Raw genomic sequence first — 17,080 nt, forward strand, 5'->3', positions numbered from 1 at the left:
TGTACAATTAATATTTTATAGACAACATGGAATTATGGTGCTATAGATATAAATGCCTGTGGCTCTTACTAACATATAGGGGATCCACATAGAGTAGTATCATGACTAGTTGAATAAATAGAAAGCAAGCTGGTGCAACAAATAGAAAGTCAATTTTATTTTATAAATTCGCCTCAAAGAACAGATGGTACTAATTGTAGTTCAGAAATAGTTGAGCCATTTCCATTCTGAATTGAAATCTGCTTTACATATACAATCTCACCCTCTTCCTCCCTCTAAGGTGAGCTGTCAGATGAGCAATGGTTGAATCCTCTGGGAGTACATCTTTTCTTTCTGCCCATGTGTGAGTTGGCACATCCAAGTTCAGATGCAGCTTCCAGAATCTCACTACTTATAAAGAGGTTGCCAGTGAAGGATGCCAGGAGTTGGGGGGGGGGATGATAGATGGATGACAAATGGAACACCAACAGGACTTCCAACTCCTTTTCCTGTCCCTGCTGGTTTTCCAAATTTAAAAATAAACACATACTGTTAAGTCCAGGGATTGAAGAGGCTTGAGACAAGCTTTCAAGACAACAGATCCAGGCTGACAACTTCCCCTTTTATACCGAATTGTCAGATGGCTCAGCCAATCAGTGGTATCTATTTTCCTGCTTGAATAGCGGACCTTGGAGTGGTCAGGCAGTTTCAATATTTAACACTCCTCCACTCTTAGTTGGAACCATCCATTTAGTATGCGTAGTCCTGTAGCTAAGTGAGGCATGTAGGAACCCTAGTGGACCTGCATGGTTCAATAGTGGAGTTGGCTTTGAGAGGTTGGATGTGCTGTTGTCTCTGCTCGTGGAAACTCCTGGAAGCTTTCGGGGAGGGTTGTGGATTCTACTGGAACCAGTTCAGGGTTGGGACGTCACTGGAGCCCTGGGTCTTCAAAAAGGTGTTCCGTCGTCCTTGAGTTTAACTCAGCTGTAGGGAAAACATTATTTGGGTAATGTTGGTTATCTGCGTTTGCAGGTTGGTGGCAGCTCAGTTGGTCAATGTGCCACTGTCATTTTCTACCATCCACTAATAACACAATACAGTATAGGACTGGGGACCTATAAGGATCTCTTGGCAAAGTTCCTTGCAAACACTTGGGTCATTTATTTTAAATGATCTGGTTTGTTTCTGAGTGACCTGTTCCTTATGGTTGGAGTAATTGGGGTGCAACCTGTCTAGTACAGAGTGGTGCCACTGGCTCATTAGTAGCTTGGCTGGGCTTCATCTCATGGCTATGCTAGGTGTTATATGTTGTACTGGTAGAAATTTACCTACTCAAGCTTGCCAGTCACCTGGGCCTAGATATCCAAATGCCTCCTTGGCTGATCTGACCTTGCATTCAGCCTGACCATTACTGGCCAAATGGAAAGGAGTGGTCAATGTGTGGTGAATGCCTTGTTTGGCTAAGAAACCCTCTAATGGTGTGGCTGTAAACTGAGGCCTGATTCTGAAACTATCACATTTGGTAACCTGTGAGTGGCAAAAAGCTTTCGGAGCATTTGGATTACCGCCTTGGCAGTGGTTGACCCCATTAATATGACCTCCAGCCATTTGGAATATTCGTCAACCACTGCCAGAAATGTTTGGCCATGGACTGGACCCATGAAATCAATGTGGACCCTGAACCAGGATGCCCTAGGCCTCTCCCACTCCTGAACTGGGGCCTTGGGAGGTGACCCTAAACTCCTGGCAAAGCGTATAATTGACTACCAATTCTTCTATTTGCTTGTCCATGTTTGGCCACCAAATGTAGCTCTAGGCCAGTGCCTTCATCCTGACCACGAACATGACTGAAATAGAGGAGCCTGTGTCAACTTCCATTTCACAGGAAGACCCCTCCAGGAGCAGAGTTACATGGATTTTCTTGTGTCTAGTGGTACTCACCTGTCCAATCCTGGTATGGTTGGTCTCAGGTGCTCTGCTTTACTTGGCATGGCACTTGGGCTTTGGTGGATCTCATCTCTGACCTCATCTTGTTTCAGCTTGGTTTGCCTCTGGAGTGGCTTGATTGCTGGATGGTTGGTTTGCTCAGCAGATCTTAGCGAGGTGCCCAGGTCTCTCACAGTGCTGGTGAATGGTATACCATTTAATTAGCATTGGTGGGCATTTTTTTTTGGCCTTATTCTTCTGTCCTAACCATGTGCTGGAGATTATGGCTACTCCAAGGGTGGATTCCTTTTACCTTTTCCTACACATGCTCAGAAGGATAATTTTACTTCCGTGCATGTATAGAGAGCCAAAAAAATCACTAAAAATTACAAAAAAATTATGGCGATGTGCAAGGACCAGCACAGACAGCATTGGAGCTGTCACACCAAAATTGTGTCATCGACGGGCCACTACCAGAGCTGCCGCACCGGACCGCACCAGTAGGAACACACCCCTGGGCTACTTATCTGGAGCAGTGGCCAATGCATTTTAATTCTTGAATATAGGATAGCTAAATAAAGTAGCTACAATGACAGATCATTGTTTTTCTGTTTATATAAAGTGTTCACCTTCTTTCTAGCAAAAAGGAAGTTCAATAGTGACATACATGACCACACTTAGTTAAACATTAATTTATCTGATGGGGCACATTATAGTTGTATTAAATCTTCAATTGCTGTAGGTGCACAAAGCTAATGCAAACTATGCTCAAGGAACTGGAACATGTGCTTATTCTTCCATGACTATGTGGTCTACTGATGCATTGAGTATAAAGTGCAAATGGTTTCTTCTTAACAAATAATAATCTGTGCTAAAGATTACTATTTATTTCAAATGCTATAATACTTGTATTTGTATATAATACTTGTATTTTATATATGCAATATTTCTCAGTAACTTCCGGGTTCGGCATTCGGGAGGCCGCCAAGAAGCCCCCAGGCTGTTTTAAAAGGTGACAGCCGGGCGGCAGCGTTTTTTTTGCGGGGTTTTTTTTTTGGTTGCATGGATTAATTGACTTTACATTGTTTCCTATGGGAAACAAAGTTTCGTCTTACGAACCTTTCGTCTTACGAACCTCCCCCTGGAACCAATTAGGTTCGTAAGACGAATCTGAAGATCAGCAAGTAACTTGGAATCACATAACTGTAGGATGCTACAGCCAGTCAATATGAATTAGCTGTCGAAGGCCCAAATTGTCATCATATGACCTGAAGGTGATGCAATGGTTATAAATGCAAAAATAGGTTGTACAGCATTTTTTCTAACGCTGTCATAAATAAATAAATGGCTATAAACCAGGACTACTTGTAATCACTACCATTGTTTTGTCTTATTGAGCTAGAGAAGAGATTTTAGCACACGGCTTTGTTGATTATTGAATGTTATCTATACTTACTGTTGTCAATGACTATGAATCCTCAGTGTTATCATAAATATAGTACTACTTATTGATAGTTTCTCCTTCTCCCCAGAAGATGGCAGCATTCTGAAAGTCAAACTGTAACCATGGTAACTGTAGGGTGACATTACAGCTGTTCATTCTATAACACATTTGAAATCAGAAATAGAAAGTGCTATATATGTAATATGTGCTCAGATTAACACCTGCAGAAAAACGTCATTTGTTCTAATGCTAAGACGTCTTGAAAAATATCAGGTCCACACAGTAGACCTGATCAGAAAATCAACTCTGCAGGAAGATTCAAACCATACCTTATTGAGATAAACTATAACAACAGAATACAGTCTACTGCAAATTTGTTTATTTTCCTTCTCATATCTTAGTCAATCAAGGAGGTACCTGACTAAGTGTCCCTGAATTCTAACTATAAAAAAAAATGTTTCAGCCCACCTGGACTACAATATTTCTAGCCAATTTCCCTCAAGGTCACCTTCCTGTCACCCGATGAAAAAACCATCATGTGATTGCTGTCATGCTTATTTTCAGTTTGTCTCAACCTCTTCTTTGAGAGTCCTCTCCATTTATGCAAAGGAATATTTTAACACACCTTATGCCTGCAAATTTTAATAAACTTTGCCCCAGAATTATATATATATATATATATATATATATATATATATATATATATATATATATGTGTGTGTGTGTGTGTGTGTGTGTGTGTGTGTGTGTGTGTATATATAGGTGAAATCTAACATCTGTATTCTGCTTCTAAATGATTCTTTACCTTTGTTTCCATTCCAGCCAAATTCTCATCATCAAAAAGGGGAGGCGTTTCAGCCAAAAAGAGAAATACAGTAATAAAGTGTTGTAAGTATTACCATCATCAACTCAGTACTTCATTATCATAGTATGAAATATTATATTTTTGAGCATTATTGACCAACATGCCCCAATTTTGCTCTTATCCTTTTATAGGATACAAAGACTTTATCAGGACTTAGAATCTATAAAGACTATAATCAGGAGACATTAACCACTTGCTATAACAGTAATTTGATTCAGCAATTGGATGCTGCAAATGTCTTCTAGTAGTGTGTCTGACTGCCTGAGTTCTCCTGCTTGGTCTATTTTGCTGGTCTGATGGACTTTCTTGATAGATTTCTTTCTAACAAGCTGGTGGGAGTCTTCTCATTTAGGCTTTTCTTATCATCAGGGCTTTGACCATCACTCTGCTCTGTCACAATTTTTCCCCAAGCTGATGCTCTCCAGAACATTTTGCAGTACAATTCCATTATCCTCACTCAGCTCACTTTTATGACTCAATAGTATGCACAGAGATCTTTTACCTGCAACTGAAAAATAAGATTATGGAAGGCAGTCTGCAGGGAGAAAGTCTCAGATGGCCTCTTAATGACTAATTTATTAGGGCATCAGCTTTCGTGGATTGTAGAAAAGCTGATGTCATAATAAATCTAAGTATCTGAGGCGCCACAAGATTTTTCCAAGCGTTAACAGCACTGAATAGGAACAATTGCTTATCATGGTAATCAAGAAAGGAAAGGAATGCAGGGCATCAGGGACAGCAGGGGTCAGGTATTTTCCTCCTGATCCATGAATCTCTTGCTGGCCCCTTTTTGAACTATTTCTTCAGGCAATACTGTACTCTTCCCCCTACGCCCACTTTCTCCCATCCCCAGTGAACGCAAATGACCAGCTGTCTGCAAGTATAAATTCTTCCATTCCCCACCATCCAGTCAGAGATGAAGAAGCTTCTTGGATGATGTTCAAAGAAAACCCAGAAAGTCCAATTGCCTCTTGAAGGGGGAAAAAAAAGCACATTTGGAACAACCATGACCTGGATGAGTGAAAATCTCCATAGACCTATCTCCAGTGAAATGATGAGCCACAAAGTTTATAGTGTACTGCATTCCTGGTTTTAGATTGAATGTAACTTTATCAGTTATTCATTGCCACTTTTTTCAGAATATGCCTTAAAGCACTATAGCCCTCTGAAGGAGACCAGCAAGAGCAAAGAACAGCCCCAAATTGGCGGGACGCGTCCCTTGGCTCCGCTCTCGTCCCCCCTCCCCTCGCGCTCACTCAGCAGGCCCAGCTCCAAGTGCGCCACATCTTCCAGTTATCTGAGATGGGCGGGGGGAGGAAAGGGGAAAAAAATAGCTTCTTGTTAAACGAACATGCCGGATAGCCAATCGCCTCGGAAAGCGCCCGACGGTTACAGCCGCCACGGCCCAATGGGGTGGGACTTGAGGCGGAGCCCGTGGGGTGTGAGAGCAAAGCGCGGTCGACCGGCGGCGGCCGTGGCACTTCCCTTCTTCGCCGCCGGAGCTGCGAGACCCGCCAGGAAAGGCGGAGAGGACGGCAAGGGCTATCATGATGCGGCTCCGCAGCCCTGCGCTGCTGAGGGACCTGCTCTGGCTCAGCCAGACCGGCACCGGTGGGTTCAGCTGTTGCCGTCGCTCGGCGCTGAGGTGGCTCCATCCCGCTTGGCTCGGCGGGGCCGGTGGCCGCTTGCCTTTGCGGCTGATGCCCGGGGCTGCAGCCGCCGCCGCCGCCTCCCGCTCCTTTTGCACCAGCTCCGAGGGCATCTTGGAGCAGACGGGCAAGGGCCCTCCGGCCCAGCAACCGCCGGCGGCACCCACCACACCCGGCGAGATGCCCGCCCCGGCCCCTGGCCAGAACAGCCACAACGCGGGCGCAAGCAAGGAAGCAGGCGGCATGGGGGAAAAGTGAGTGGTGGCAGCGAGGGGCGGGCCGGGGCCGTTGGCGGGACTGAAAACCAGGCAGCCCTTGGGAAACAGAAGGAGAAAGATGCTCTGCCGGCTGGTAGTGGGCGCATGCCTGCTGGTGCTGGCGTCTTCCTCCCCTTGCCATGTGACAGGATGCTGCTTTGTAAATGTCAAGATACGGTAGGATTAGGAGGAAGGCAGAGCTGAAGATGGGACTGGGGATTGCCACGACAACCGTCCCTGTCCTCCCGGAGTGAGGGGGGGGGGAGTTTCTTTGCCATCCTTTGATCTCAAAGGTGCTTCAAGAGGTAACTGGGCTTTCTGGTTTCCCTTTGAAGACGTTTCACTTCTCGTCCAGGAAGCTTCTTCAGCTCTGAGTCAGAGCTTGAAGAAGCTTCTTGGTTCAGAAGCAATAAAAAAGCCAGAAAGTCCAGTTACCTCTTGAAAAAAAAAAAAGTTCCTTTGGGACAACCGTGACCTGGATGCCTGAGAATCTCCATAAACTTTGATGCATTTATTTTCCTGGAGAGTACAAGTGCATTAGAGTGCCTTCCATCCCCTGTCCTATTGCTCTCCTATATCTCCTATACCTTTCTTCTATTCCTATATCTCTTCTTCTATTCTTTCATTGATATGTTCTATTACTATATCTTCTTTTCTATTCTTTCTTAGATATATTTTACTATGAGTATCTCCTCTATAACCTTCATCATGTATTTTACTATGTGTGTGTGTGTGTGTGTGTGTATACACACACACACACACACACACACACACATATATACATACCCACTAAAACCCTCATTGTGTATTGGACAAAAAAAAAGTGTATAAAGTCCCTTTCACTCTCTAGTCAAAGTAAAGTGGGGGGGTGGGAAACACCGCCTCTGTGGTGTTTTGGGCATTGTAGCAGAACAGTGACCATTGCAAGGACCCCCTGGGTACCGATTTGGGTGGATTTTACTTAATCACTGGATAATTCCAGTCCTGGGGCAGCATACAAATCCAATTAATACATTTATCTCTTAAATTAGTGGGCAGTGAAGTTGCTGTAATTCAGCAGTTAAAAATCTCACCACCTGCTCAAGGTTGACTCAGCCTTCCATTCTTCCGAAGTGGGTAAAATGAGGACCCAGATTGCAAAATGAAGCAGTATATAAGTCTAAATGCTGTTGCTAATGCAATAAATTGGAGTTTGGGAAAGTGTCAGTGATGTTTTAGTCTTGCTGGCTTCCATTTTTAAAATTAAATGCTGCTATTTATTTGAGAATTTATATTTGAAACATGACTTAATAGGATATTTTGATCCATTAAACAGGCCTGTGAAAGGGTTCTACTGTTTTCAGTTTTCACTGATTTCATTGGAAGTGTTTATTAAATGATGTACAATTTCCTTTTTTATTTCAGTCAAGGTTTCTGAAAAGAGGAATGCACATTTTAATTACTTGTTCCTTCCTATAAAACTACTGATAATTTACAACATAAGTACTTGTGTATTGATCATAATTTTTTGGTAATACAGTTTTAAATTTAAAAACAAAATTGTTTCTACTACTTGCAGTAAATCTATAGAACTATGATTGCAGCTGCAATAGGTATTTTTATGTTTAATTTTTAAAATGGTTTTCAGACCAATCATTGAGAAATGTCCTATCTGAGTGCGGTGAGGAGGAAGCTAAGACTCAGTTATTTCAGTGAAATTAATGATAGAAAATGGTTTGCCTGCAATTTTGGGAAAAGCATAAGGCCTAAGGAATTATGGTCTTTGATTTGATTTGGTAATTGGATGTAAATTTGGGCAGGGAAATTTAGAATTACAGACTTGGAAGATGCCGTTTAGGATACTAAATCCAATTGTCTGCTTTCGTCTTATACTCCAAAAAATATGATACATGCCTATACCCATGAAAATCTACACGCACACACACACACACATGGTATATTTATTAATGATAATATTTTAGAGGCCTCAGTTTGCTATTTATATTATGGATTGTGACTTTGGTTATCTGCCATTTAGAGTGATTTTAGTAGATAGAAAACCATTTAAATGTATTAAACAAATAAATAAAATCCAGTACCAATAGGAAAAATAAAAAGTGGTAGTTATATAATGGAGGTCCCTGCTTTGTGCCTTCAAATCAATGATGAGCCTGTTTTACTAATCTAGATGAAATGTTAATATATATTATTGTTCTGTGTATAACAGCTCCTTTTTCCCATTCCCAGGTTAGATAAAGCCAAACCTCTTTGTGAGGTATGTAATGATTTGAAACCAAATTGAAATTGTGATTGGGCTACTTAAAGATCATTCAAATTTCATACAACACAAATCTAATAACCAACTTTAAAAAACATTTTTGAAAGGATTAATAAAAATAGTTTTTATTTAAAAAGAAACTGTTTCCCTTTTAAATCATGTTTGTGGAGATTCTCAGTCATCCAGGCACCTTTGATTGTCCCAAAGGCAACTTTCTTTGAGTTTTTTTCTTAAAAAAAAAAAGAAAATCAAGCAGTTTCTTTCACTTGTACCCATTTATCCTCCAAAACTGGATATCCTTGTTCTTTATTCCATAATTCAAATATAAAACTAAGGGAACTTTTACTTTTTAATTCCTTATAAAATTAGATTGTTAGTTTCTGTTCAAGTGCTGTATCTCTTAAACATTTTGCTGCTGCTAAAGCAGCCAGGGCATTCTGTTTCCTACGTTTCAATTACGGCCTGTATATTGCTGTATATTGCTAAATCTTGTAAAAAAATTATATTCAAAACACAATTCATTAGTAATCAACTAATTGACACTGATTTATTGTTTGGCCCAAGCATTCAAATAAAACATTTTCTTTCCTATTTTCAGATTTGGGTTGTTCCACAAGAGTAGTTTTTCGTGGGATTTTGGGTCAAAATGTACCTAGTAAGCAATTAATGAATGACCAGATGTGTTTGGTAATTTTCAAGGCTGGAAATGAAGATAATTGTATGATATCCTTAGGCCTAAAATTCCAGAAGTGTTTTACCATTCTGATCAAAAAACAATTGCATATTGTTCAAGGATATTCAGTAGACCTTAGCATCCCAATAGAGGAGAAAAATTGTAGATCAGGGTTGAAATGAGGGGTCCCTAGTGCTCTCTGAACTTGGTCATTTACTTGCAGACATTTCATTACCCAGCAGAAATCAACACCAAGATTAGACCAACAACCAAGAAGCAAATAGTACTCCAATCAAGGAACTGTCAAAGAAGCTAACAATAAAAAGTCTAGCAAAAGAACCAAAAAGACCACTCCCATCAATACTGATAGGGCAAGCCACCAGAATATAGACCCCACTGCCTACTAGGAACAAATTTCATGGAGAATTCTTTTTCGCTTGAAGAGTCAAAAAAGCCAAAAAAAAATTGGCTTGAGTCCCAGGAGAAGGGCGTCATAGAAATCTGATAAATAAATAAATAAATAAATAAATAAATAAATAAATAAATAAATGCCTTACATTTAATGAAACGCAAACCCTGCAGTCCAGCACAAGAATTTTATGCGTTCTGTGAAACAGGGTGCTGCTATCATGGTTTGGCCTACTTTGTTGCCTCTGTCTCTGTTCCCATCATCAGTGGAATTATGAATTCTAAATTGTCTCAGCAAATTCTACAAGAAAGTGTTAGGCTATTTGTCTGTAACATAAACTCAACAGAAATGGGATCATGTAAGACAACAATAAAAAATACACATGTTGTACAACCTAAGAGTGATCAACAGTTAAGAAAGTTAATATTTTGGATTGGTCAAGTCAAATTCCTGACCTTTATCCTATAAAAGTATAAAAGGACATGAAGTAGGCAGTTCATGTGAAGAAACAACCAACATCCCTGAATTAAAGCTGTTCAGTTAAAGGAACAGGCTCAATTTCTTATGTACTGGCCTGATCAACCATTATCAGAATGTTTAGTTGTAGCTAAGGGAAGCTACACCAGCAAATATTATTTTTCTAACCTTTCAATGTAACTTTAGATAATTTTCCTCAATAAATAAATGAATGAAAAAGCATAATATTTTTACTCATTCGTTGAATAGGATTCTCTTTATTTAGTTTCAGAATTTGTGTGGAAAGGACATTTAGGGTATATTTTATGCAGAATATTGAAAATTCTGCATAAAATTCAGGGTATAAACATGTTACTATATAACATAAATAAGCTTTAGTAATAGCATGAAGAATATTCAGAATAGCCATATCATCAGCAAATAAGGGTAATTTATATCCATTGCGTATGTCACCACACCTTAATATCTTTAAGGTCACTAATACAATAGAAGAAAATCAGGGAGGCAAGAAGTATAATTGTCAGATCCCAATATCAGTTCATAAATTGAGATTTAAATCTAAGTAGGTGAAGATAAAAAAATTAAATCCTGTGGACAAATGGTGAATATTATGTACTATTCAACTGGAAATTTGTATCAACTTTTTAATGTTGTTTAATATAATATTGAATACCACTAATGCAGTTTTCAGCTGTTCAGTTCTTAGGTCACAGAAAAAGCTGTTTCTTGCAACCTGATATCAGACTGATTTTTACAACTTGTTACACATTTGTCTCTTTTTAAAACTCTGAATCAATTTATATACTGACTGTTAATAAGTACTGTGCCTTCTTGTAGGCAAAGTATTTTTCAAGGCTACTTTCCCAGGGTTACAGATGCCTGGAACAGCAATAAGCTTCCTAAATAGGAGTTGCACAAAGCGGGTGGGGTGGGGCGGGGTAGAGAGAGGAGAGGATGAATATAAGTTGAAACTGAAAGAAGCTAAATCTCCAAAAAGTAAAGTACTGAACCTAATTGTGCTAAGGCCAAAAGAAACATATACTGTAACTGTTTTGAATATCCACTAAGGCTAGGGCTATTGCCTTCCACTTTCCAACCCTGGGAAGAATTACATAGAAATGCCCCTATGCTAGCATTGATTATTAGAGAAAAAGTAAGATCAGGATACATCATTATTTTATATCTATAGTATTTTCAATTTGATAGATTTCTCAAAGGTTGTAAAAGGGTCTATGATACTGGACTTCAATAATTTAATATATCACCCATATAGATACATGCATATAAAGTATTGCCACTTATTTTTAATCTGTAAGTATCAGTTATTTCAAATTTAAAATCAACTTGCAATGAGAAGACTTCCTGAATGTATTATTCCTTATAGTTTTAAAATCCTTCTGCCACTCAGCAATTTGAAAGTAAGTTAATAGTTAAATTATTTCTGGTCAATTGCCCATATACTTGAAGTGGCTCAGTTTTTAGAATAAAATGGAGATCTTCTAAAGTCTTAATTCTGGTTTCATGAATAGTAACATTGGGTCTCTTCAATGTTTTCAGGTCGTTTATCAAATTTTAAAGTTGGAACTTTTATTATTTTAAAGTTGATATGTATTTTACCTTTGAAGAGTGTTCAAAGACTTTAGTTGATGCAAAATGCAGTGACGCACGCAATAATGGGTGTACCAAGGTACGCCCGTATTACACCAACCTTATGTGAACAGCATTTCTTTACCAGTTAGTCTCCAGACACAATTCAAGGTGTTGGTTATCACCTTTAAAGCCATAAATGGCTCAAGGCCAGACTGCTTATGCGACTGCCTCCTGCCTCGCTACGGCTAGTAAGGGCCCACAGGATCGGCCTTCTTTGGGTCCTGTCCGCCAAACAGTGTCGGCTGGCAGGACCTTGGGGAGGAGCAGCTCTGACCCTTTGGAATCAACTGCTTCCAGAGATCCATACTATCTCCACCCTACCAGTTTTCCGGAAAGCTGTTAAAGATCTGTCTTTTCCGGCAGGCCTGTAATTAAGAATGATTGCGTGTAAAATTATTTTAGAATTTTACATATTTTTATAATATCGCTGTTTTATCATTGTTGTATTTTATTATTATTGTTTTTAGTATTTATAATTGCTGTTAGCTGCCCTGAGTCCTATTGGAGCAGGTGGCATAAACAAACAAACAAACAAACAAACAAATAAATAATCAATCCACATACACCAGTTTTTAAAGTTTCAAATTTATTGTTGTTTGGAAATAGACTGCAGTTTCAATATTAATTCAAAGTTAATTATTACAGTGATCCCTCGATTTTTGCGGTCTCGATTTTCGTGAAACGCTATACCACGGTTTTTCAAAAAATATTAATTAAAAAATACTCCATGGTTTTTTTGCTATACCACGGTTTTTCCCACCCGATGACGTCATACGTCATCACCAAGAGTCACTTCTCTGTCTCTTTCTCTTTCTTTCCTGTCATTCTCTTCCTTCCTCCCTCTCTCATCTCTTTCTTTCTTTCCTTCTCTCTTTCTCTATCTCTCCCCCTCTTGCTCTCGAGCGGCGAGCGAGCGGCCGGGCGAAGGGCGGGCGAGCAGCGAGCGAGCAGCGAGCGAGCGGCGGGTGGCCGGGCGAGCGGCGAGCGAGCTGACATTCTTCATCAGCGGGGGCAGAATTGCACAAGCGTTTTGTTGAGGGAAATTGCCTCAGTTTTAAACGCGAGGCTGCAAAAGAGGGAAGCCTCCGGCACACCGTTTCCTAAACCGCGCACGCACGGAGGCGTAGTTCTTTTTTGACAGCCGAAGCCGCCAGGGAAGGGTCTGCAGAAAACGCGCGGCCTGGCGTCGCCCTTGCATTCCTGGCTCCATCAATAAACACGCCGCCTCCGCGATTTCGAAAGGAGGGAGCCTCCTGCCCTGCCGCCCCCGCCGTTGGCTTCAGCTCCGTGAAAAGTTCAGGCTTTGGACACTCGCCGCCGGCTTCGACCGAACGGGGAGGAAGAGAAGGGAAGGAAGAAGGAGGGATGGTTTCCAGTTCGCCTCAGCTCTGGCTCGGGAAAATCGGCCAGGGGGCGTTGGGTGAAATAAAAGTGAGCGAGCGGCCAGGCGAGCGGCGGGTGGGGCCTACGGGGAACGTGGTGGATCGGGCGGGCGGGCGGTAGCAGCGAGGGCGCCAGAGGCGCTGGGGGGGGCGGGGGCAGCCAAAAATTGTGTTTTTACTTCCGCGCCGCTACATCGCGGAAAATCGATTTTCGCGGGAGGTCTTGGAATGTAACCCCCGCGAAAATCGAGGGATCACTGTACTGGGAAAGTAATACATTGGAATTAATACAGGATTTTTATCCAATCTATTGGAGCTTGGAGGAGTGGCAGAAGAATGAGTCTTTAGCTCTTCTTATCTGTCTGGGATAATCCATCCCCACCCCCTCTCTATTTTCTGGAGAGAATCACTTGCCTTGAGATGATTTAGAGAGAGCCATCCTCTTCACTCTACAAGGCAGATGGCTAATATATTACATCAATGCTATTTAAAGTAATCTGTAAGTGTTTGAGCATAAATAATTTACTATTCAACTATTTATATGAGTAACTCCATCCATAGGATCAGAATGGGGCAAGGGAAGCAAGTAACTAGATTGCCACAAAGGCTGAAAGACGCCTATTTGTCCCAAAGGTGCTTTTTCAAGAGGCAATTGGACTTTCTGGTTTTCTTTGAAGACATTTCGCTTCTCATCCAAGAAGATGAAGATGCTTTTTGGATGAGAAGTGAAAAGTCTTCAAAGAAAACCAAGAAGTCCAATTGCCTCTTGAAAAAGCAAGGGGGACAACCATGACCTGGATGACTGAGAATCTCCATAGGTACATCCCTATTTCTTTGGATAATTGGTTCTGTTGTCAAAGTCATCTTGTTAGGGTTGCCCTCTCCCTTTAAAAAAATGGTTGCAATATGCCTTCTTGTATCTTAAATCTCCCCCCCCCCCCTGCTGTGTAACAAGAGAATGAGGCAGGTTTTGACCTCCTGTCTGACCTTTCTCATCCTCCCACATCCAGTTGCCTTTTGTCAAGGCTAAATATTCCTAGCTCCTTTAATCCTTCTTCATAGGAGTTTGTTTCTAGCCCCTTAATCATCTTTGTTGTCTTCCTCTAAATCCTCTTAAAGTGTTATATCTACATAGTGTTCAAGTTGGATACTAGTCAAACCGGAATAAAGTATAATGATTAATTCTGCAATTAATCACTTGTATGTTTGTAGGTGGTGTCTAAGCATTTACCTTTTTACAATCACACCATGCTGCCAAATTTACAAACAAATATTAATCTGAGTACTTTTCACAAGTACTGTGACTATCCTATATATTTCCTCTTATACCTGTGCATTTCATTTTTTTGCTTAAAAATTGGGATTCATATTTATTAAATGTAATCCAACTGGCTTCTCTGACATGTCAAGATTATTTTGAATATTGTTTCTGCCTTCCAATACATTCAGTTTCTTATCTAATTTTGTGCTGTATGGCAAATTTGATAAACATTCTCCTACCTGTTTGTTCATGGCAATAAGAAAAATATTAGAGAATTTTGATACTACTCTCCAATGCCAAAAAACAACAAGCTACTGATTATTATTTTTAGTATGATTTGTACCAGTTGCAAGTTGACAACTATCATTTTCACATATTCATATATATCTTTATTTACCATATATATATTTATCTAGTATAATTTTTCAGTTTTCCTCTTCCCCCCTCTTCCATTTCATAGTGTATTGTCTGGTTTTCTCTTTCACTTTTATTTTCTCTCCTTCATTGATATTTCCCCCCTAAACATTCATAAAATCTTCCCTATATCTTGTAGTACGATCCTTCTGTGTCCTTTAGTGTAAGTATTAATCTATTCATTTCTGCGCAGTCTAAAATTTTCTTTATTATCTGTTTTTCTTCAGGCATATACATTGCTTTCCAGTTTTGTGCAAATATTATTCTGGCTGCTGTTAATATATGCACTATCAAATAAGTGTTTTCTTTACTGTGTTTTTCTGGCAAGATACCCAGTTAGAAGGTTTCTGATCTTAATTCTATCCTACATTTTAACATTTTTTCTAACCATACTTGTATTTTAGTACAAAAATTTCTTGCTTCTACGTTTGTCCAACAGATACGATATTAAGATCCTGGAGTTTGATGACATTTCCATTTTGCTAACTTATCTTTAAACATTTTGGCTAATTTCTCTGGTGACATGTGCCATTTAACAAAATAATATAAACACATAAATAAAAGCATATCTTAAAACAGTATTAACAAGTTAAAACTTAGAAGTAAAATTAAATCAGGTTAAAAATTTAAAGGATAGGTTGTTAAGAACATAAGAAGAGCCATGGTGAATCGGGTCAAAGCCCATCGAGCCCCGCATTCTGTGTCACACAGTGGCCCACCAATTGTACATGGGGATCTTGAACAGAAAAAGAAGGCAAAATCCTCCCTTTCCCTTGACCCCCAACAAATGGTACCCGAGGGAATCCTGCCTGCCTCGACCAACGTAGAGATGGCATTTGGACATCCATTTCAATAGCCACCAATACACTTGGCATCCATGAATCTGTCTTGACATCCTGCCTTGAAGCTGTCCAGGCTGACAGTTGTCACGACCTCTTAACAAGACAGTGGCACTGTCTTCAGGCACCAGCTATCCTCAGGGATGTTGCAATATACTCTGTCTTATACCCCCATGCTAATAATAATAGGTAGTTTTCAAATGGCTTCATTAAGTTTTCATTCATTTCATCCTTTGTCTCGTCCAAACCCATCTATCTATGTCACCTAATGTCCTTTCCCTCCCTCCAAATTGCATGTATTCAGAATGTTGGAATTTTTAAAAATAACTTAACTGTAGTTCTTTCAAATTTCATCATATAGCTATCACACCTCTATGGATATATGCTTTTATATCTATCCACTGCAACATTTTTTTCTATTTCCTATAATGCTATATTGGGTTTTTTATTATCTTTGTCCAGCAGACAACTGGAAGTGGGTAACAGTTGTAGCAGTAAGAAAAGTAAAAAGATAAAAAGGAACATTTGTGTTGTTCCACACTAAGGTTTGCTACTCTGTTTCTCATCTTTGTCCTTTATATAATGACAAGGGGAAAAGAGAATGAGTGCTTTTACATTTCACATTTGCAGAAGTGTCATGGGAATGTGGGTAAGAGTAACATGGGTAAGAGTAACATGGAATGGAGGGGACAAAGAGAAGTTGAAATTACTCAGTTGTTGCTGCTATTAAGTAACAATGGAAAAGATGGGAAGGTAGAGGGGTATACAGTGAGAAAAAAAATAGCTTTAATTACAGTAATTGCTGGTCTATGACTGTAATAAATATTTGATTTTATATGTACTTTATTAAAACATTAATAAGTTTAATCTCCTATGTAGCATTTTGAGGCAGATATCTCCTTAGAATCTCCAATATACTTATGAGCCAATGTAATTGTCTAAAAGCACTCAATGTGTATATTGTTCAGTTCCTAAGTTGTATTTGACTCTTTGCGGCCCACTGGACCATAGTATCTGAGACTTTGTCCGCCACTGTTTCTAGGAGTTTGCCCAAATTCATGTTCACTGTAGCAATGACACTGTCTAATAATTTCATCCTCTGTTCTCCCCTTCTCCTTTTGCCTTAATCTTTCCCAATATCTGTTCTGCCCCAGCTAAGAACGTAGCAAACATATCGTTTGTTCAAAAGTATTTTATTCAATAACCGACTACTAATAACTGTCTTAGTAGAGATCACACACACACACACACAAACACACCTGAAGGCAGTATTTTCTTGCAAAAGCCCAGCTGTTAATTAATTGTCATTAATTGCAAAATGATTAACAGTTGCCATAAGTTCGGAAAGTCTTAAATCATAGAATAGGAATTAGTCTTTAATAGCTGACGAAGTTTGGCAAAATGCTTAGAAGTTGTTTTCAATAAACAAACCAAAGCAGATAAGAAGAGCAGACATTTTCCAGACATGAAGAGCACACGAATTTCAAATGTCGTTTCCTGCAGAGATTCAACTGCCTCTGCTTTCCTTAAGTAGATTAGGGGTGTGGCCAATTAGCCCCAGGTCTTACTTCTAAGGAGACCTCCTCTGGATTAACCAC

At 39.9% G+C, this 17,080-nt stretch overlaps 1 protein-coding gene across 3 annotated transcripts in view; it reads left to right on the top strand.

Moving 5' to 3' along the window:
• Positions 1-5,622: 5,622 nt before the first annotated feature.
• Positions 5,623-17,080, top strand: part of GLS (glutaminase) — an 89,581-nt gene continuing 78,123 nt past the window's right edge. The window contains exon 1 of one of the 3 annotated variants that reach the window (XM_070731955.1): positions 5,623-6,117. In XM_070731955.1, the coding sequence (XP_070588056.1) occupies positions 5,762-6,117 (356 nt within the window). In that variant the 5' untranslated portion in view covers positions 5,623-5,761. The remainder of the gene's footprint in view (positions 6,118-17,080) is intronic. The other 2 variants (XM_070731954.1, XM_070731957.1) reach the window with 2 other exon arrangements.

This window comes from Erythrolamprus reginae, chromosome 1, assembly GCF_031021105.1.
Source record: "Erythrolamprus reginae isolate rEryReg1 chromosome 1, rEryReg1.hap1, whole genome shotgun sequence".
NCBI classification, from domain to species: Eukaryota; Metazoa; Chordata; class Lepidosauria; order Squamata; family Dipsadidae; genus Erythrolamprus; species Erythrolamprus reginae.